The sequence below is a fragment of the Hylobates moloch genome, unplaced genomic scaffold (genome assembly GCF_009828535.3).
Source record: "Hylobates moloch isolate HMO894 unplaced genomic scaffold, HMol_V3 SCAFFOLD_1, whole genome shotgun sequence".
Classification (NCBI taxonomy): Eukaryota; Metazoa; Chordata; class Mammalia; order Primates; family Hylobatidae; genus Hylobates; species Hylobates moloch.
The window spans coordinates 138,975,205-138,997,789 of record NW_026652276.1 but is presented as its reverse complement, the minus strand read 5'-3'; the positions used below and the strand labels follow the sequence as shown (position 1 = coordinate 138,997,789).

Genomic DNA, 22,585 nt, shown 5'->3' with positions numbered 1-22,585 from the left:
TAACAGAGAATTCCTCCTGTGACTGCCTTGAGCTTGGCCTTTTCTAGCTTTCATTGTTTCTTCTTGGGTCTTGAGCCTGCTGGCATGGAACTTAACAGTGAGCTCTCCTGGCTTGCTGATTGCAGATCTTGGGACTTCTCAGTCTCTAGTCACGTAAGCCAGTTACTTACAATTTCATTACATGCACACATACCCACCCACACACCCTTATAATATCTTTACACACACACCCTGACACCCTACTGGTTCTTTTTCTCTGGATAACACTGACAAATACAGATGGGTCCTAAATTTGATAAAATATTGAGGCTGTTCTAAATGCCTTTTACACAAAAGTCATGGTGGATTTGGGGAGTATTCACACCAACCAGCATCATGGGAGTTGAGCTGTTCACATCAGCCAGCGTCATGGGAGTGAAAAGATGCTATTGTTCTATACCAGGACAGCTTTCTGGGAGTGGGGAGCCAAGGTTTGAGAGCTTTTGTGCCTCAAGGGGCAGTATAGAAAGAGTTTTCTTCCCGGCTCTGTTGTGTACTTCCTTTGTGACCCTAATTAGGTCACTTAATTTACCTGGGATTGGTGTCCTTATCTACAAAATGTGCTGGTTGGACTGTGTGATTTCAAAGACCTCTTCCTTTTCTCAGGTTCTCAGACATTGACTCTTCTGTTTCAGTGAGGGGAGGTGGCCTAAGATGTAAATAAACACTTTTGCAAAGGGCTGAAACATCACCAATAATGTCTGACTCCTGGAGCACTGATTCTCTGCCCAGCAAGATCCAGTCTGAGGATTGATTTGGTTTTCCAAGTTGTAATGTTTGTACAGGAGTGGTGGCCTTCACAGTTGAATTTTTGTAGAATTTGAAGCCAAGGTCTAGAAGCATCACCTTTTTTGTTTGTTTGTTTGTGACAAGGTCTCACTCTCACTCAGATTGGAGTGCAGTGGCACAGTCATGGCTCACTGCAGCCTCGACCTTCCAGGCTCAAGCAGTCCTCCCACCTCAACCTTCTGCTGGGACCACAGGTGTATGCCACCACTGTCGGCTAATTTTTGTATTTTTATTAGAGATGGGTTTCGCCATTGTTGCCCGGGCTAGTCTGGAACTCCTGGCCTCAAGTGATCCACCCACCTTGGCCTCCCAAAGTGTTATTATTATAGCTGTGAGCCACCGTGCCCTGCCAGCATTACCTTCTGAAATAAAAATTTACAAGTTCATCCCAAGACGTTTGCCAGCCAGGAACTGATTTGTGCTAGTGTAGAGATAAGACCTAAGGGTTCCTGACCTGCAATAAAGGGTCTAGGTCTCTGGGAAGGAAGTCCTCCATATAAAATATAATAAGAGCAAAAGCCATAGTTTAAGAAAAGATTACTTATCTTTGGTGAGAAGATAAGTTCAGATATTATGGGAGAGTGGATGCTGAGAATTAGTGTTTATTTAGTTTTATTTAAGTAAGAAATATGGTACCTGGCAGTCCTGAGTATTGGGCTTTCTGGAAAAGCAGACCCTGATTAAGTAAATGATGAGCAAAATATGTTGCCTACCTACCCAACTCCTTCACATAGATTTAGTGCTGACTATTCAGGCTTCTGATTACAGTGTAGTTCCTTGTTCCATAATCTTGGGCTGGGGGTGCTCCAGGAAGTGCAGTAGCCTCCTATTAAAACGTAATAAAGTGATGCCGTTGGCGTCCTACCCACTTGGTTTGTGTGAATCAAACCCCAAGGGCCCATCAGATGTCTGTATCTGAGCAGCCCTTGGGGCTCTGCCTTCTCTCTGGCTTCCTCAGCCATGGCAGTCCCATGAGAGAAATGTATCCCTAAAGGGCTATGGCATTTCAGAGAAAGAAAAGAACTGCATCTGACTGAGGAGGACTGAGAAAAGAAGGTTTATGCAGAGATAGTCAGGGATGATTTTTTCTTTTCTTTTTTTTTTTTTGAGACGGATTCTCAAAAAAGATCTTGGTTCACTGCAACCTTCGCCTCCCGGGTTCAAGCGATTCTCCTGCCTCAGCCTCCCAAATAGCTGGGATTACAGGCACTTGCTGCTACGCCCAGCCAATTTTTGTGTTTTTAGTAGAGATGGAGTTTCACCATGTTGGCCAGGATGGTCTCCATCTCCTGACCCCATGATCCACCTACCTCGACCTCCCAAAGTGCTGGGATTACAGGCGTGAGCCACCGCGTCTGGCCAGGATGACATTTTATGAAGAGATCAAGTTGGAGCAAAAGTTCAGAGACAGAAATACAGCAAATAAGTGGTTTGACTAGAAAATAGGGTATGTGAGAGGACTAGATAAGATGCATATTTCTGCTACACATGGTTTGTCTCCTGAAATTCTCCAATATTGAAGTGAATGTAGTTAAGCCTTGAATGTTTTAAGATTACCTCATTTCAGTGGATCAATCCTAAAGAATAAGTCAAACAACGTTACCTTTTCCTAAGGGTCATAGGATTCCTAGACAGGCTTCTTAGTTGGCACTCTGTATGACATTTGTTGAAAGGACCTTGTCATCTTTGTTGCCTTATTTCTAAGTTTTGGATAATTTTTCTTAGAAGAGAGGAAGGCAAGCATGTGATAACAGTAATGTTCAGGACATCCTAATTATTCGTCTTAGAAAAAGTAAAAATCACAGACTACTGGTACTGTATTAGGAAAGAAATAGAATACACATCTTATTTATTTCTGTAAATCCTGTTACCTAGGGAGTCGTCAGTGTACTTGTTGCTTATCCTTCCAGACTTCTGTAATCATGTGACTAAAAAATATATACCTCTTTGGGCATTTTTAATTTTACAAAAATGGGATAAAACATACAGGTCTTTCTAACTTGATTCTTTCTCTCAGAATATCCTTGGCAATGTAAAGCTCCTTGGAGCTAACTGAGTATCCTATGTTAGGCTCTATTTCTGTATTTTGGGAGGTAGTTCATACACAGGCAGTAATTGCAATGATGCTCTTGCTTTTGTTTTCAGGTTGGCAGCCTCGATGGTTCCTTCTCTGTGGGGGAATATTGTCCTATTATGATTCTCCTGAAGATGCCTGGAAAGGTTGCAAAGGGAGCATACAAATGGCAGTCTGTGAAATTCAAGGTGAGAAATCAAGCAACTTGCAGGTTTTATTTTTCTTTCTGTTTTCCCTCAAAAACAAAAAAGCCCCTGGCCCCTGCATACCTTTCTCTGCTGCTCCCATAGTACAGACCAAGGGACATAGTGTTATGTGTCTAAAGAAAGCCTTGCAGATACAATCCAAAACTGTAGCCAGCTTTTATAAGGAGATTGGCTAAGAGGTGGTCAAAATAAATGAGAGCAACGTGCTTCACTACTCAACTAGCACTCATTCCTTAGTGACCTGCTTACCTGGGACCAGTGGCTATTAGCAAAACTTAAAGTCTTTACTGCAGCATCAAACACTTTTGTGTTTAAATCAGGATGGACACACACACACCCTCCACCAAAACAAAACAAAACAAGCAAAAGCCTAACAGACTTTCAAATAGTCTTTACTTCTTGTTTTTGTCTTGAGACATGCTGAGAAGGTGTGGCTCAAAAGAAAAACAGATTAAATGGGAATTTAGGTAGTGGATGTGGGTGAAAGAGTTTGGTTTGCTTGTTTCTTCTCCTAAAGGCCTCTGAGAAAATTCTCACACTTTTGGTCTGACTTTTCAAGGGAAGTAGAAGATGGAAAAGATTGTATTTTTGATTGTTTCCCAATAAATCCAAGGAGATAAAAAATACCCGTGTTTCTTGGCCTCAGAGCAGCCTACTTAACACACACCCACTGAAAGAGAGATTCCTTCTCTATTCTGATAAGAGATCAGTTTAACTGAAAAGTTAAATTGGGTGATTCTTGTTTGGGCCGAAGTCTTTGTGATGCCTTGGAGGCAATTGCAAGGTTTTCCCTCTTGATTAACAGAGACATCTAAGATGAGATAAGTAAACAGAACTTTGTGTGAATTAGGAGAGGTAATGAGGACTGGCATCCTCTTTGGGAAGAAGCCTTCAATGACTGCCGTCTGTTAAGCTCAAGAAGTTGGGTGGGGTGGAGGCTACCCAGACAGGGCTCTTCTGAGTCTCTGATCGCCCTCTGTCTTGCTCCCAGTTCATTCTGTAGATAATACACGCATGGACCTGATAATCCCCGGGGAACAGTATTTCTACCTGAAGGCCAGAAGTGTGGCTGAAAGACAGCGGTGGCTGGTAGCCCTGGGATCAGCCAAGGCTTGCCTGACTGACAGTAGGACCCAGAAGGAGAAAGGCAAGTATTGATTGTCCTTTGCTGTAGAAACCTTGGGAATCACCCACTGGCATCTCTGATTTCCCTTATTTGTTATCTTGCTTCTGACCATCTAGCCAGCTTTTTGTGTCATGCAAATGCTACGTATCTTAGTATAATTTAAGCCAGGGTCCATATCTGACTCTTCTTTCTTGGCATAGCATAGGGCAAAGAATGCAGGCTTTGGAGCCAAACACAGCTGGGTATACATGATGGCTTTGCAGTTTATTGACTGTATAACCTTGGCATCGGTCACTTAACCTTTCTTACTCTTAGTTTCTTCATCTTTTAAAAAGAGGTAATAGATCCTACCTTAGGAGGATTACCATGAGAATTAGTGATGATAAAATGGTGGAGTATCCAGTCTGTGGCCAAACTTGACCTTTGGTGAAGAGTAGTTGAGCCAGATAAGCCTTGGATCAGGGTGTTTTCTGTAGCAACACCCTGCTCCTCCTTCCTTTTTTTCTGGGGTGGGATGGATGCTTAATTGTCAGGTTCCTGTTGCTTAATGCTCATTCACTGGACATTGTTAAGTTCTCCAGAGAACCCTGGCCCAGCTTTCTCTTTGGACTGGGGCAAGAATACCAGGGCTTACTGCCTGGGTCCTAGTTGCTACCCCTAGTCCCTGCCCCATGGCCCTAAATGTACCCTGAAGAGATGAGCTAGGGTGGGGTGAAATGGGAAAAAGTGTTCCAGGGAACATCTCTCATGACAGGTGTGGCAGTTGTGCTTAACTCTTCACATAGATCATAAATTGGCCTCTTCATTGGTTGTTTTAATGCTAAATTGGGAGCAAATTCTAGAAGCTGTTGGCTTTGACTCAGAGCAGATGGTAATGTGCAGTTTTTTTTTCATGAAGAAGGAAACAGAAAAGTGATAATAATTGTAGCTGAGCCCTCGATGCCAGGGTGACTGGAGAGCATTGCTAATAATAATGGCTGGGTGCCATTAGCCTTGACAAGGCAGCGTACTGAACCAATCCTCAGCTGAAATTATGAATGGTGTTCTTAGTGGTAATTGGACACTACAGAATGTTTTTCCCAGGTAAGAGTAGAGCACTGCATTAGTAAGTAAACAGCTATGACCCCATTTTATAGATAGGAAAGCTTTCTGGCAGAACTGAGGCCAAAACTCTGAACCCCTTAGCTCTGCTCCCAGTTCCGACAGGAGTGGGTCAGACAGTATATTGTCTCCTTCTTTGTATACTGGTGATTATTTGGTATATTGGCTTAATAAATAATGTATACTACTTTGAAAGACTGGAGATTTACTTTTTCTGTTTTTTCTTGTTATTACGTCTTCACCTGTCACATTTGCAACCCATACTTTGAAGATTCGACTTTGGGCATATGTTCTGTGTGGTATCCTAACTAGTAAGGATTCCACTTCTGCATAGTATCCTAACTAGTAAATCAGTTGTTTGTTCTGGTTACTGCATTATCATCATTTTGTCATTTAGAGTTTGCTGAAAACACTGAAAACTTGAAAACCAAAATGTCAGAACTAAGACTCTACTGTGACCTCCTTGTTCAGCAAGTAGATAAAACAAAAGAAGTGACCACAACTGGTGTGTCCAATTTGGAGGTAAAATATTATTTATTAATATTATTAATATACATGAATAATATAAAAGAAGCGACTACCAGTATAGCCAATTCTGAGGTGTAAAATATTATTTTATTAATATTACTAATATACCTAAAAAGCACCAGATGTTGCTTACAGGTGGTGTTTACTCTCACCTAATTTTATGACTTATCTTGGAATTTTCTATTTTATAGAGGAAAAAAGTAACAAAATTAAACAAAGAGAAGCAATAGTACATTTCGTCATATGCATGTATATAGCTTTCCTTCCTGGAATGAATTGGGGATTAATTAATTGATAATATTTGGAACCTTTAACTTTAGTACTGTCATACTAAAATATCTTTCTCTCCAGTTTATATTGTTTTGTTAATTACAGTCTTGCAGAGCCATTTCTGTAGCTGTGGCTATCAAGATGCCAGCTTATTGTCTTTCATTCATGTGCATCTATGAGACTAACAGTATTTTGTTTTACCATCATAACTGTGCTTTGGAATAGACTAGTGCTTTCAAAGATGGAGACACAGCTTTTTTTCTCTTTGTTGTCAGCAAGGATTGTGATTTTTAGAATTTATTAATACAGTCATTATTCACTTATTTTAAAACATATATTTAAAGATTTCTCTAGTGTTAAGCTATGTCTAGAATGGCTCACATTAACCGGGGTTTCTGCTCTGCTTTCAAAGAAGTTTCGATCTGACAGTGCATCTGCAGATTATAATGAAAGATTTTCATTTATTTTCTTAAGTAGTAGAAGAACACTATGCTACTGGTAGTACATGTGTTTTGAGTTTTTCTAAAAAAGGTGATTTAACCCACTTGCATTCACTTCCTTTTGGGTGCTCTTACTCATTCAGCAGCTGCCTAATATGTATGAGATAGACTGTGAGGGGAGGGAGGGAAGATGAAGGATACCAGAAAAAGCATTTCAATCCTGCTCTTGGTAAGTTTATAGTCTAGAGCAGTGATTCTCAAGGAGAGATACTTTTGGTTGTCATGACTGAGGGAGTTACAATTAATGCAATGTAAATTGAACCACTTTACTACCTAAGGCTTTCAGCAGCTCCCTCATTGCTTGTAGGTGAAAGTCAAATAGTGCTGATAGTTACTTGGTTAATAGATAAATTGGGCTTTTCTTTTATAACTGATGTACATATTTCAGCAGGTGGATACATTATTATTTTGTGGACAACCTCTAAGGACATTCCACAATTGGGCTTTTTCTTTTTTGGCAAGGTAAAGGAGTCTTCTACTCTGGTTGTTTCGTAGGAGGGAATTGATGTGGGAACTTTGCTGAAATCAACCTGTAATACTTTTCTGAAGACCTTGGAAGAATGCATGCAGATCGCAAATGCAGCCTTCACCTCTGAGCTGCTCTACCGCACTCCACCAGGATCACCGCAGCTGGCCATGCTCAAGTCCAGCAAGGTAAAAGTCCAGCTCAGTTTGGCTGCAACAAGGCATCATGAAAAGTTTCAAAGTTTATAGTGAGTTATGTTCTCTATTACCCTTTAGTGACTTATAAAGACAGTTTTTTAATGGGCTTTGCTCTATGTCCTTTTTTATATCTGTCCTCAGCACACCACATCCAGTCAGTTATTTGTGGCAATTTTACCACCTAAACATGTTTCTAACGTAGCCTCTTACCAACCCCTTGTCGAGTGAGTCTTGCCTAAAGTTGTGATAGTCTTCTATTAATAGTTCTTTCAGCCTGACCCTTCCAGTCAACCATATTTCTATTAATGCAGTATAAATCAAACCACTTAACCTAAGCCTTTCCAGTGGCTCCCTCATTGCCTGTAGGTTAAAGTCAAAACTTCTTAACCCCTTCCCACATTACCAGCTCTTTCCCTGTCATTACCTAGCTTGAGCATATTCATTGCCTGTGTTAATAATTCCTTCCACACCTTTGTGCCATTTTCCAGTGCCAGGAATGCTCTTCACCTCTCTGTCCTGGATTAGCTCATACTCATCCTCAAAGACTTAGTCTCTTCTCCCCTGAATCACTAGATTGGGCTAAAAGCCTCTCTTATACATATTCCTATTTTATTTATATTCCTCGTTTTGTACTGAAATGATTTTTAGGGCAGGAACCCCATAGGGTCTACCTTTATACCTCTAGTACTTGATATAATACTTGTATCATAGTTTGCTGCTTATTAATGTTTAATGAGCATAACTGAAATTACAAAGAAAGCTAATCACTGAGTTTGACTGATAATTAGGTCTGTCAAAAGATCATCTTCTTTTTCCTTAGAAATGTATTTGTATAAATAAGAAGGACTGGTTGGAATCAATGACTCTCTTTTGGGAAGACCTAAAATTGTTTCTGTTTAGTGGGGCTAGTGTATATTATGGTCATATGGTCATATTTACCATTTTGTATGTTATAAGATCATAAATATGCTCTGTTCAAAGTTTAACATGTGAACTTTCTTTCTTTGCTTCTTTTAAAGATGAAACATCCTATTATACCAATTCATAATTCATTGGAAAGGTACAGTAGCTTTTTTTCTTCTTGCTAAAAATTAAAAAAAAATAAGGATATTGTTATTCCTTGTTTAAAAAAAGATACTTTGATCGTGTAATGGTTTTTCTCAGGATTTGAAATAATATGGAAGTAAACAATATCTGACTTTCCTCTTTTGAGTGTGCCTGAATCAACCCAGAGCAGACCTTTTATTTAGCACTAATAGGGAAGATGTTGGCATTTTCCCTAAGATGGATCTCGCCCATCACATCTAGTAACTTTTAATCTCTCTAGGGTGTACTGAAGGTTGAAACTTCTCTTGTAGAGGAAACTTCTCTCTGAGCATTGTTTTAAGTGTGCTTTTATCTAGAAATGATAGTAGTGCTATTTTGTTGTGTTTAAAAATAAAAATCTTAGGTAATGTTGCAGGTTGAAAAATAACCTACTATAAAAATCTAAACTATTTCTGTTCCCCTAAATGCTCCTTCAATTTTGAAGGTGATTTAACCCATGAAAGTGGGCTAAATTACTGTAGCCTCAACATTGTGGGCCCAACCAATCCACCTACCTCAGCCTCCCAAGTAGCTGGGACTATAGGTGCATGCCACCATGCCTGGCTAATTTTTGTATTTTCTGTAGAGACAGGGTTTCACCATGTTGCCCAGGCTGGTCTTGAACTCCTGAGCTCAAGCAATTCACCCGCCTTGGTCTCCCCAAGTGTTGGTATTACAGGCCTGAGCCACTGTGCCCGGCCTCAAATTATTTAATAGTTCATCTCTTTATATACTATTGCTTACTTCTTTATTACAAGGATTGTTCCCAATTTAGTTATTTCCAGTTTTCTCCTGTTTTAAATATTCTTACTAGGAGCATATTTGTAGGTTTTTTGTTGTTGTTGAGGTCTTTGCCTCTATATGCGCCTACATTTTGATTACTAGGTTGAAATATGGTTTTTTTTTTTAAAGAAAATAGCAAATAGTTTTCCTGTAGTTACTATGTAGCTTGGACTCTTCCTTCTTATTTTTATTAGAAGAAAATATTTTTTGTTCTAATTAGGCTAGGTGTAATCACCTAATCATAATGATAAGATATTATGATTGTTCCTTTAACCGATAGAATTACCTGTTCTACTTGCATGTTAATTGGCTTTTTCTGTTACCCTAATGTGCTGACAGTTCCCTCAGGATGTAATGTCCTCCTGGGTTTTTTCTCTCAGACATACTTTATAAGGGGTACTCTCCCTGGTTGGGCATGGTGGCTCACGCCTATAATCCCAGCACTTTGGGAGGCCGAGACGGGTGGATCACCTGAGGTCAGGCGTTCAAGACGAGCCTGGCCAAGCTGGTGAAACCCTGTCCCTACTAAAAATGCAAAAAATTAACTGGGCGTGGTGGCGGGCGCCTGTAATCCCAGCTACTCAGGAGGCTGAGGCAGGAGAATCACTTGAACCCAGAAAGCAGAGGTAGCAGTAAGCCAAGGACATACCATTGCACTCCAGCCTGGGTGACAGAGCGAGACTCCATCTCTAAATAAATAAATAAATAAATAAATAAATAAAATGGACAGTTACTGGCTGGGCAAACACAGAGAAATGGCCAGTGGTGTAGAAATGAAGAAGCCCCCCAGGGAGAAGTTGAGGAAAGTAAAGTGTGCAAAGTGGCACCCGGAGAAAACTGATTGAAAACCAAAGAGCTGTCAATGACTATTTCCTGATGCTGCTGGGGAGCAGGAAGATTGGGACTGCTGAGGGTGCTGGGAAAGCCATTAATGGCTCTTTGATTTCTAAATTGCAGCCTTGAGGCTGGACTGCTCCCATCACGGGCCTTGGAGGCAGAAGACTGGGAGGTTTGGCTTGATTTAACAATTCTTTCAGTGGATGTTGAAAGGATAACATTTACCTGGGCAGTCAATTTATGACAAGGCTTGGCGAGGTGGCTTATGCCTGTAATCCCAGCACTTTAGAATGCTGAGGTGGGAGGATTGCCTGAGGCCAGGTGGTCAAGACCAACCTGGGCAACATAGTGACACCCCATCTCTACAAAAAATTACAAATTAGCTGGGCATGGTGGCAGGCACCTGTAGTCTGAGCTACTCAAGGTGGAATGCTGGGCTCAAGTAGGAGGATTGATTGAGCTCAGGAGATTGCAGTGAGCTGTGATTGTGCCACTGTACTACAGCCTGGGTGACAGAGTGGAGACCCTGTTTCAAAAAAAAAAAAAAAAGGACCAAATAATAACCTTCTGGCTTTTTTTTCCTTTTAAAAAATTTGCAGGCAAATGGAGTTGAGCATTTTTGAAAATGGATCTTTAAATATGGAAATAAATGGTGAGGAAGAAATCCTAATGAAAAATAAGAATTCCTTATATTTGAAATCTGCAGAGATAGACTGCAGCATATCAAGTGAGGAAAATACAGATGATAATATAACAGGTAAAAACAAAAGTAAAGTCTGAAACAAACCAATTTTAGATGATAGAAACTTTGGGAATTTGATGTATATCCGTGATAGGGATTGACCTCAAGACCATGTAGTAGTGTCTCCTAAGGAGGATATTGGCTGAGTAAGATAGGTCATATGACTGGACAACATTCTTTCATCCAATCTGACCTGGTGTTGAGAAGGCAGAGTGAAGAGGAAGATTCCTGCTCAGTGTTCTTGGGCTGCAGTGAGCAGAGGGCCTTCAACCCTGTATCTTAAAAGTCCTTTGAACTTAGATTATGGTGTTAGACTTCACAGTGTGTAAAATTACAGCAGGTCAATTTTTCATCCTCCCAGTTTCTGTTGGGCCTGAGGATGTCAGAATTCACCAGTCACCATGAGGTTTCTACGCAGTCTTCTCTGTTTATCAGGCCAAAGTCCCACATTTCAGGTAATAGGTCTGTGGTTCAAATATGCTAATCCCTTGGCACTAATCACTGAAATCTACTTCAGATCAAAGATAACTATATTAGAGCTTTCAATTGTGTTATAAGTACTTAGTAATTTGAAAATGAAATTAAAATTTCCTCCACATCTGCCTTGAAATAAGAGACCTTGTTTTTTCCCCGATGAGTCGGGGAGCAGTGTGGGAGTTGAGGGAAGGAGCTGTGTTTTCTTAGCTGTTAATCTGAGAGAGACAATCCACACATCATTGGAGCCTTATCTCTTGGGTAAATAATAAAGACAGGAGAAAATGTCTGTCAAAACAGTGCAGTCATTTATTTGCTCCTGTAATTTTACTTCTAGGAATTGTTCTTCAGTGAATAGTTAGATTTAAGGAGAAAGACCTATTGACAGGGATGTTCTTTGTGGCATTATAGTCAGTTCTCATTATTTGCAGTAGTTAGGTTTTATTTAGTCACCATGAGCACTGAATTAGCAAATACTAAACTGTTGCTCCTGGGGGAAATACAAGGTTAGGTTCCTGCAAGCCTTTGGTCACAAAATTTTTGTCTACCAATCAATACATAACCTTGTTTTATGTGTGTTTTTGTTTAAAGACACTTTAATATGTATTGTTGATTCATTAACATTGAACTCAACGGTGAACAGCACTATTACTCATGCTTGAATGAAGCTTATCTAACACACATCTTTTTTCCATAAGGCACATCACAGCCTTTTTGTGGGTAGGAATGCTAGACGGTACTATACTTGGGAGCCCTTTTAGACAGCAAAAACAACAAAATGCACAAACATGCATAAAATGTGGCACTAAGTAAGGACATTTGTCTATACTATGAGAGCTGAAACAAGAAGGCAGAACATCACATTGCTCTACCTCAGCTAGGAATATGTGTGTCCAGCAACAAAGTTTTCACCACTTTGCACGTGTCCACAAATGACTGCAAAAGTGCCGTGTGTATTGATTTTGGGGTTACAAAATAAATTTTAGTAAGTAGACAGATTCACAAATACGTATAGAATGTGCTAATAATGAGTAGTGATTGTATTTATAATTGTAAAATTTTGGAAGCTACCTAAGTGCCCCTCGTGGGTATGATACAATATAACATGGTCATTAAAATCATGTTTTTGAAGGGCTGAATGATAATGAAAATATTCATGATACATTGTTTAGTGAAAGCAAGCAGGATTCAAATCTACACATACTTCAAGTTTCGTTTGTGTGTGTAGATGTATGTATATGTGAATGTGAACAGTGTTTCATGAATTATTTCTATGTATTTTTCTGTGTTTTAGAAATTTTCAACAATCAATATGTATTTTTAGAATAAATATATAATAGGTTAGTAATAGATATTTTCTACTTTGCAGTCCAGGGTGAAATAATGAAGGAAGATGGAATGGAAAACCTGAAAAATCATGACAATAACTTGACTCAGTCTGGATCAGACTCAAGTTGCTCTCCGGAATGCCTCTGGGAGGAAGGCAAAGAAGTTATCCCAACTTTCTTTAGTACCATGAACACAAGGTATTCTAGACTCTCTAATATCACTGATGCTTGGATACCAGCTTCTATTCTGGAAAATCAGTCATGGTGTTCCTTTCAGGTGATGGCATATTCTAGGAGAATAGAGAATGTGGTATACCAAGTACCTGCTTTACTGTTTACTCTTTCTTACCAATGAATAAGAAGGAATTGATGGTGAAGTGTGCTCTGTGAACAAATGTTAGCTTGCTTTGGTGGATTATCTTTGGAAATTTATTTTATGAGACCATATTAGAAAAACAGTCATTGGGGCATATCAAGTCAAATGATTTACCCTACAGAGAGGCAGCTGTTTCTATGACTTACTTCTGAATTGCAGAGTGCTGATACTGTATTTTCAATCTTTTCTCCTCCATATCACCAAATTATGTAGCTTTAGTGACATTGAACTTCTGGAAGACAGTGGCATTCCCACAGAAGCATTCTTGGCATCATGTTATGCTGTGGTTCCAGTATTAGGTAAGATTCCTGCAGTTGCCTTACATTCATTCATGTCTAGAATCTGCCTCACTGTAGTTATTTTGCAGGAGAAATACCCCGAACTATGTGTACAGTGAGATGACCCTTAGCTATTTGTTCAAATCACCAGACACATACAGTTAAAACTGTGTGAACTTAAGCATTATTGCATATTCCCATTTCATTTCTAATGATTAAATATTGACCTCAAAATAGTGTAATTTAAAAGGGGGATCTTTCTAGAAACCATACATAAAAGTAAAAAAAGTATTTGAGGAATAGGCCTTCAAATATATTGGCCCTGTGAAAAAATGTGTTTTACCAGTTAAAACTTTTTTTTTTTTTTTTTGAGAGAGGCTCTTGCTTTGTTGTCCAGTCTGGAGTGCAGTGGCATGATCTCTGTTCACTGCAAACTTGACCTCCCAGGCTCAAGCAATCCTTCCACCTCAGCCTTCTTGGTAGCTGGACTATATGCTCATGCCTGGCTAATTTTTGTATTTTTTGTGGAGATGGGTTTTGTCATGTTGCCCATACTGGTCTGGAACACCTGGGCTCAAGTGATCCTTCCCTCCCAAAATGTGAGCCACCATACCCGACCAAAACATATTTTCTTTTTTTTTTTTTTTTTTTTTTTGAGACGGAGTCTCGCTCTGTTGCCCAGGCTGGAGTGCAGTGGCAGGATCTCTGCTCACTGCAAGCTCCGCCCCACAGGTTCATGCCATTCTCCTGCCTCAGCCTCCCGAGTAGGGACTACAGGCGCCTGCCACCACACCCGGCTAATTTTTTTGTATTTTTAGTAGAGACGGGGTTTCACTGTGTTTGCCAGGATAGTCTCAATCTCCTGACCTCATGATCCGCCCACCTTGGCCTCCAAAAGTGCTGGGATTACAGGCATTAGCCACCATGCCCAGCCTCCAAAATGTATTTTCAAAGATTTTTAAAGATATATTCTCTCTCTTTCTCTCTCTCTCTCTATATATAAAATATGTATAACATACATATATATAACATATGTATATGTAAATAAATAAAATATATGTTATGGCTGGGCGCAGTGGCTCACACCTGTAATCCCAGCACTTTGGGAGGCTGAGGCAGGCAGATCACCTGAGATGAGGAGTTTGAGACCAGCCTGGCCAATGTGGTAAAACCCCGTCTCTACTAAAAATACAAAAATTAGCTGGATGTGGTGGCACGCACCTGTAATCCCAGTTACTCAGGAGGCTGAGGCAGGAGAATCACTTGAACCTGGGAGGCGGAGGTTGCAGTGAGCCAAGATTGCGCCACTGCAGTCCAGCCTGGATGACAGACAGCCTGTCTAAAAAAAAAAAAAAAAAAAGTGTATATATATATGATGTGTGTATATATGTTATGTATATATATGTTATATATATTTTAATAGATAAATATATCTATGAAAATTTATATGTAACATTTAAATTATATGTAATTTATATATATAACATATATAATTTTATATTATATATAATATATATTTATATATGTAAAAAAGTTTATTTAGGTCAAATTCACTTTTACTTGTATAAAGTCAGTAATACCAAGAATGGCTAATGTGTTGAAATTTGCTTTATGACCCATTTAACTATACATCTTTTGTAAAAATTGAGGTATAACTCGCGTAGGATTTAACTGTTATGATTCAGTGAATTTTGACAAATGCACCTACCTCTTTAATCCATATCCTTATCAAGAAATAGTATGTTTTCATCACCCTGGAATGTTCCCTGTGTCACTTAGCCTGAAATAACCATTTTATTGATTTCTGTCACCATAGGTCAGTTCTACCTATTCTAAAACTTGATATAACTGGAATATTATACTTTTTTGTCTCTGGCTTTTCTCATACAGTATGTTTTTGAGATTCATCCTTGTTGTCTGTATCAGCAGTTAGTTCCTTTTTATTGCTAAGTAGTATTCCATTAAATGAATATACCACAATTATTTATTCACTCTCTTATTGATGGACTTTGGGCAGTTTGTAGTTTGGGACTCTTTTTTTTTTTTTTTTCTTGAGACAGAGTCTTGCTCTGTCACCTAAGCTGGAGTGCAGTGGCACAATCTCGGCTCACTGCAACCTCCACCTCCCAGGTTCAAGTGATTCTCCTGCCCCAGCCTCCCGAGTAGCTAGGATTGCAGGCCTGTGCCACCATGCCTGGCTAATTTTTTTTGTATTTTTAGTAGAGACAAAGTTTCACCATGTTGTCCAGGCTGGTCTCAAACTCCTGACCTCACGTGATCCGCCCACCTCAGCCTCCCAAAGTGCTGAGATTACAGGAGTGAGCCACTGCTCTTGGCCAATTTGGGACTATTATAAATGAAATTGCTGTAAACATTTTTGTGCCCGTGGGCCTGTGCTTTCATTTCTCTTGGGTAAATACCTAGGACTGGAATTGCTGCTTCATAGTTTAACTTCATAATAAACTGCCAGACAGTTATAATGGTTGCACAGTTGTTCATAGTGTATGAGTATTCTAGTTGTTTCACTTCTTCACCAGCATTTGGTAGTGTCAATATTTTGTTTTTGGCATTCCTGAGTGTTTTAGTGGTATTTCATTGTGGCTTTAATTTGCATTTCCATGATGACTAATGATATTTTTTTTTTTTTTTTTTTTTTTTTTTTGAGACAGAGTCTCGCTCTGTCACCCAGGCTGGAGTGCAGTGGCGCGATCTCGGCTCACTGCAAGCTCCGCCTCCCGGGTTCACGCCATTCTCCTGCCTCAGCCTCTCCGAGTAGCTGGGACTACAGGCGCCCGCCACCACGCCCGGCTAATTTTTTGTATTTTTAGTAGAAACGGGGTCTCACCGTGGTCTCGATCTCCTGACCTCGTGATCCACCCGCCTCGGCCTCCCAAAGTGCTGGGATTACAAGCGTGAGCCACCGCGCCCGGCAATGACTAATGATATTGAGCACTTTTTTGTATAATTATTGGCCATCCCTATCTCTTCCATTGTGAAATGTCTGTTCAAATCTTTCACCCATTTTTAAAAGTTAATTGTTTTTCTTTTTATTACTGAGTTGGGAGAGTTCTTTATATATTCTTAATTAAAATTCCTTTGTAGACATGTGAATATTTTCCCCCAGAGTATGGCTTGCCTCCTCCTTTTCTTAATGATGACTTTTCAGAAGTTTTAAATTTCCATGAAGTCCAGTTTCTTCTTTTATACTTAGAGCTTTTAGTGTCTTAAGAAATCTTTACCTATCCCAAAGGTCATGAAGACATTCTGTTTTCTTCTAGACTCTTCCAACTTTTACATTTGTGCCTATGAACCACTGGAATTATTTTTTGTGTGTGGTGTGAGGTAGGGAGTTGAGGTTCATTTTTTTTTTTTTTTCCCTTGTGGTATCTGGTTGCTCAAGAACCATGGGTCAAAATATGTTTTCCCTTTTACATTGCTTTGGCAGCTCTGTCTAAAATCAATTGAACTTATAATGCTTATAATGTGGGACTGTTTCTGGACTCTTGTTTCTGTTCCAATGATCTCATGGTGTCTTAATTATTATAAGGCTTAAAATCAGATAATGTAAGTCTCAGTTTTTTCTTTTTCAAGATTGTTTTGGAAATTCTAGGCCTTTTGATAAATTTTAGCTGTTCAATTCTTATTTAAAAGCCTTTTAGGATTTTGATTAAGATTACATTGTATCTCTAAACCAATTAGGGGAAAGCTGACATCTTAAACAACATTGAAGGCTGGGCTCACTGGCTCATAACTGTAATCCCAGCACTTTGGGAGGCCAAGGCAGGAGGATCGCTTGAAACCAGGAGTTTGATCCTGGCCTAGGCAACAAAGTAAGACCCTGTCTCTGAAAAAAATTAGCCAGGTGTGATGGCGCAAGCCTATAGTCCCAGCTACTTGGGAGGCTGATGCAGGAGAATCACCTGAGCCTGGGATATCAAAGCTGCAGTGAGCCGTGGCTGCACCACTGCACTCCATCCTAGGTGACCGAGCAAGAACCTGTCTCAAAAACAAAAACATTGAATCTTCCAATCCATGAGGATGCTGCATCTATTTACTTAAGTCATTTTAATTTTCTCTGAAGAATGTTCTATGTAGTTTTAGTGTATAGATATCATATTTCTTTTGTTAGGAATAAATTTTAGAATTTTTTTATGCTGTTGTAAAAAGTGTTTTATTTCATTTTCCAATTATTAATAGCATGTACATGCAAATTATGTTTATATGCTGAGTTGTTTTTATAATCATGAATGAGTTAACTTTATAAAATGCTTTTTCTGTATTTGCTGAAGTCATTTTTTTTCCTGTAATTTGTTAATGTAGTGAATTACATTGTTTGGATGAATTTCATTCATTATCTTGATATTTGTTTCTATTATCTTGCTACTTATTTTCTGCTTTTCTCTGTATGTTCTTTGTTCCCTTTTTACTCCTTTCCTGATCTCTGGCCAGTTAATCAATTTTTTTTTAGTATTCTGTTTTATTTCCTCTTTTGGCCTGTTAGCTACCTATCTTTGTCCCTGCCTTTCTTTTAGATCAATCAAGTATTTTTTTTTTTTTTTTTTTAAGAATTCCTCTGTCTTTTCTCTTTTGGCTTTTTAGCTGTACCTCTTTATTTTATTTTTTAGTCATTGTTCTTGCCCAACAGAAATATTCAAACCACATATGTAATTTTAAGTTTTCTAGTGGGCACATTAATATAGTAAACACAAATTAATTTTAATAATGCATTTTAAAACCTAGAATATCTAAAATATCTCAACATGTAATAAATATAAAAGAATCATTGGGCCAGGTGTGGTGGCTTACGCCTGTAATCCCAGCACTTTGGGAGGCCGAGGCAAGTGGATCACAAAGTCAGGAGATCGAGACCATCTTGGCCAACGTGGTGGCGCATGCCTGTAATCCCAGCTACCTGGGAGGCTGAGGCAGGAGAATCGCTTGAACCAGGGAGTCAGAGGTTGCAGTGAGCCAAGATCACGCCACTGCACTCTAGGCTGGCAACAGAGCGAGACTCCGTCCCAAAAAAAAAAAAAAAAAAAAGAAAAGAATCATTAATGAGTCTGGGCATGGTGGCTCACACCTGTAATCCCAGCACTTTGGGAGGCTGAGGTGAGCAGATCACTTGAGATCAGGAGTTCAAGACCAGCCTGGCCAACATGGTGAAGCCCGTCTCTACTGAAAATACAAAAATTAGCTGGGCGTGTTGGTGGGCATCTGTAATCTCAGCTACTCAAGAGGCTGAGGCAGGAGAATCGCTTGAACCTGGGAGGTGGAGGTTGCAGTGAGCCGAGATCATGCTACTCTACTCCAGCCTGGGGACAGAGTGAGAGACTCCATCTCAAACAAACAAACAAACAAAAAAACCAAAAGAATCATTAATGAGATATTTTGCAATCTCTTTTTCATACTCAGTCTTCCAAATCTGGTATGTATTTTATCTCCAGTACATTTTGGTTAGTACTAGCCACACTGCAAGTACTAACTAGCCACATATCTAGTGGCTACCATATTAGACAGTGCAGCCCAAAGGATTACTATGTGAATCCTAAACTTATAAGATTATTTTCATCTCACCTCTCGCTTAGGGCCTCATTATAACTCATCTTGGAGTAGTGTAATAGAAAAAGATGATAATAGTATCCTGGAAGTTTTTGAAGGTTATCTTAAGATAATGATTTGGAAGCAAAAATTAAAGTTGTTGGGGATCTGCTAAATTTATTATTACTTCATTATAAAAAATATTGCCACTTAAAAATTGCTTTTTCAGAAATGTTTTTGATCTTTTCTTCTAGACAAACTTGGCCCTACAGTGTTTGCTCCTGTTAAGATGGATCTTGTTGGAAATATTAAGGTGAGCATACTGGTTTGTCTCTGTGGAAACTTTTAAATAAAGGAAAATGTTTTCAACATTTTTGTGCTTGGCCAGAATAAATCAAAAAGTGAAAAATGTGTCACTGTTCTTTAAAAGAGCAAGCATCTTCTCACATTGTGAATGCTCAGCAAGGGAATTACTAAGCCTTTATTATATGCTAGAGTTAAGCTTTATGGGGAGTAGAAGATTCATTTTTAAAATGAAACCAGGACTGCCTTTTCATGTGCACCATGTGGATCAGTAGGGTTTCACTCTAATGTCCACACTGATTCTGTACTTTTTTAGGTTTAAATGGTGACAAGTTATATTTTTCTAAAAGATAGGTTATATAGTGAAAATAGCTGTCAGTGGTCTGGGACTCAAAAGGCCCATTTCCAGTGGTAGTTGTGGGACCATCAACAACTCACCAAATCTCTCTGAGCCTCTTTCTTCCAGGTAAAATAAGGGATGGGTCCCCTTTTAAATGCAGATTAAATGTTACCTTCTTGAGGATACAGTACCCAATAAAAATCTTTTTTGTCATTGGAGACTAGTCTTTGAGGAAGCACTATTAGGAATTCCTGTAGATATACCTTTCTTTATTGTATTTAGGTGGAATAGTTGCAAGTAGTCTCATTAGAACAAATGATTGTTGAATTTTATACTCAGAGTGAAAAGTATCTGCCAAAGACAGCCATGAGAGAGGTTCTGAGGCAGAAAAAATAACTTAAAGAACAAAACTTTAAACCCTGAGACTATTTAATTCCAGTTTAAGCTACATAGAATTCTTCAAAACAAATACTATCATGAAAACATAAGGAAGAAGGTAATAGGAGCTTAATTAATCTTCTTAGAGGCCTGCTTGCCAAACTTACAAGTCTCAATACTATACTGAGTTGCTTGATAACTTCAGCATTTTAAACTTAGGTTGTTTCCCTGCTTTCCCTCCAGAAAGTAAATCAGAAGTATATAACCAACAAAGAAGAGTTTACCACTCTCCAGAAGATAGTGCTGCACGAAGTGGAGGCGGATGTAGCCCAGGTTAGGAACTCAGCGACTGAAGCCCTCTTGTGGCTGAAGAGGTGAGGCAGCTGGGGAGGGACAGCAGTTAAAATCTAGCTCAAAAAAAGTTACCAGCAAAAAAAATTGTTACACAAAGGAGACTACTTCTGAGTGAAGGATGTAGTTGAATTGTGTGGCCTTTTCTGGAAGGCCTAATGAATAATACCACCTTATTTTTTTTTGCCTCCCTTTTGATGGTGATAAATATTGTTAATAAGTATATACAAGATAGGAATCTTAAAGGCATTAAAGTCAACTGGCTTCTGTTTAAATCAGTGGCTCTCCAACTTCAGTGGCATCAGAATCATCTGGAAGACTTGTTAAAAACACTAGACTCAGAACCAGTTTCTGATTCAGTAACTCGGGTGGGGCCCTAGAATTTGCATTTCTAGCAAATTCCCAGGTGATGCTAAAGCCACTAATCCTGGGACACATTTTGAAAACTACTTCTTTAGGTATATCAGATGAGATGAAAGAGGGGCTCCAGAGCAAGCTAAAGGGAAGTGAAGGGAAGAGGTTCAGGAAGGACTGCCATATGATTTGACCTATTCACTGCTGTGCGTAAGATGTTACTGAAATGGAAGCTGATGTCTGCCATTTCTTTATACCCATGTAACATAAGTGAACTTTGAAAATAATATTTCTTCCTTTATTTTGTTTTAGAGGTCTCAAATTTTTGAAGGGATTTTTGACAGAAGTGAAAAATGGGGAAAAGGATATCCAGACAGCCCTAAGTAAGTGTTCTTTACGTTTTGTTGGATGAGTCAATAGACTGTGGAATGGAGACCCCTAGAGGAGGATACAGGGTATAGGGGATATTTCTGCTTTTCAGGATTTGATTTTGTTTCTTTTCTTATTTCATTATGATTCATTGCTTCCTATATGCTTTGTTTAAAAAGTACCTATGAGACAATGACCTGGTAATCTAGATGTAACTTACTAAAAATCAGTATATTTTAAAGAAGTGCTGAATAAATGGAAAGCCATCTCTTAAACATAATAGGAGGACCTAATATTATCAAGAAGTTAGTTTTCCTAAATCTTCAAATATATTATAGTCTTTGAAAATCAGTATACAAAGAAAAGCTTGAACACCATAACAGTGGGTTGGCGTGGGGGAATCCCAGAGATTTGTTCTGGAGTAGGATTAAAGGTTTTCATCACCGTGTTAACTCCTCAAATATATAATGCTCTGTGCGTCCCAGTTTCTAGTCATAGAGCCAAAATGGGATGAAGGGCTTGGTCATAGGAGATCATCTTATATCTCCAGCACCTTAAGGTAGTGACTGCAACATTGTAGGTGCTTAATAAACGTTGGACAGGTAGGTAGATGGATGGATGTGTGGATAGAGCCATTTATCAGACCAGTTTTGGAAAATGTTGAGATTTGGGAGCATCGTTACAGTGCTTCTAATGGAGTGGCTGAACTCTCACCATTGATCTGTAGGAAATTCTTCTAGCATGGGCCGTGAGGCGTGTGTGGAGAAAAAAATGAACTGTGACATAAACTAATTAGATGCTTCTGGTTTGAGAGGGAGCTAGTGTTCTCTGTGGCTTTTTTTCAGTGTCACAGTTGGGTTCTACCTCCTTCTGTTAGTCCTCTCTCTGGGCCATGAGTCCTCAAGAATTCTGTCCCCACATGATTTCCCGAGTCTGCCTCATCTAGCAACTGCTGATCTGCCATAAAAATGAGAGCTGACATTTCTGTAGCACTTCGTGAAGAATTTAGACTTCATAAACTTAATCCTCATTTCAATCCATTTTTACAGGTTAGGGAACTGTAAGATTAAAATATTGCTTAAGACCAACATAGGGTCTGAAGCAGAGTGGCTTTGAGGCCCCTGCTTTGAAGGTCCACATTTCTCCTACAAAGGGTCTTCTCCACCATTCCTGGGCCACCTGCATTTTTACATTCCCCATACATCCCTGAATTTCAGGATGGTCTCAGTTATATCCTCCCCTCTGTATCCTGATTTCAAGTACGAAAAGTATATTCAGCATGTCTACTCATGCCCCCTAGCCAGTATCTGTCAAGCTTTATGGCTTGTGGAGAATAGGATCAGGAGCTCTGGAGTGGCTCTCTGGATTCTGCCACTCATTAGTGCTCTGCCCTTAGGCAAGTTATTTAACCTCTCTGATGCTCACTTTCTTCATCTATAAAATGGGAATGGTGATATTATTTCCCTAATAAGGTGGCTGTAAATATTAAGTAGGTGCATGTGCATGTGAAAAAATTACAGAAGTATTTGCTACACAAAACACTCAGTATGGCCGGGTGTGGTGGCTCATGCCTGTGATCCTAGTACTTTGGGAGACTGAGGCAGGAGGATCACTTGAGTTCAGGAGTTTGAAACCAGCCTAGGCAACATGGCAAAACTCCATCTCTACAAAAATAACACAGAAATTAGCTGAGTATGGTGTTGCGTGCCTGTAGTCCCAGCTACTTAGGGGGCTGAGGTGGGAAGATTGCTT

The 22,585-nt window shown here is 39.3% G+C and overlaps 1 protein-coding gene across 1 annotated transcript in view; it reads left to right on the top strand.

Moving 5' to 3' along the window:
• Nucleotides 1-22,585, top strand: part of PLEKHA8 (pleckstrin homology domain containing A8) — a 56,691-nt gene that overhangs the window by 13,663 nt on the left and 20,443 nt on the right. The window contains exons 2-12 of the mRNA XM_032758415.2: nt 2,974-3,090; nt 4,100-4,255; nt 5,733-5,857; nt 7,129-7,287; nt 8,316-8,356; nt 10,602-10,759; nt 12,588-12,744; nt 13,136-13,221; nt 18,993-19,051; nt 20,003-20,133; nt 20,777-20,847. Coding sequence (XP_032614306.1) covers nt 2,974-3,090; nt 4,100-4,255; nt 5,733-5,857; nt 7,129-7,287; nt 8,316-8,356; nt 10,602-10,759; nt 12,588-12,744; nt 13,136-13,221; nt 18,993-19,051; nt 20,003-20,133; nt 20,777-20,847 — 1,260 coding nt within the window. The remainder of the gene's footprint in view (nt 1-2,973; nt 3,091-4,099; nt 4,256-5,732; nt 5,858-7,128; nt 7,288-8,315; nt 8,357-10,601; nt 10,760-12,587; nt 12,745-13,135; nt 13,222-18,992; nt 19,052-20,002; nt 20,134-20,776; nt 20,848-22,585) is intronic.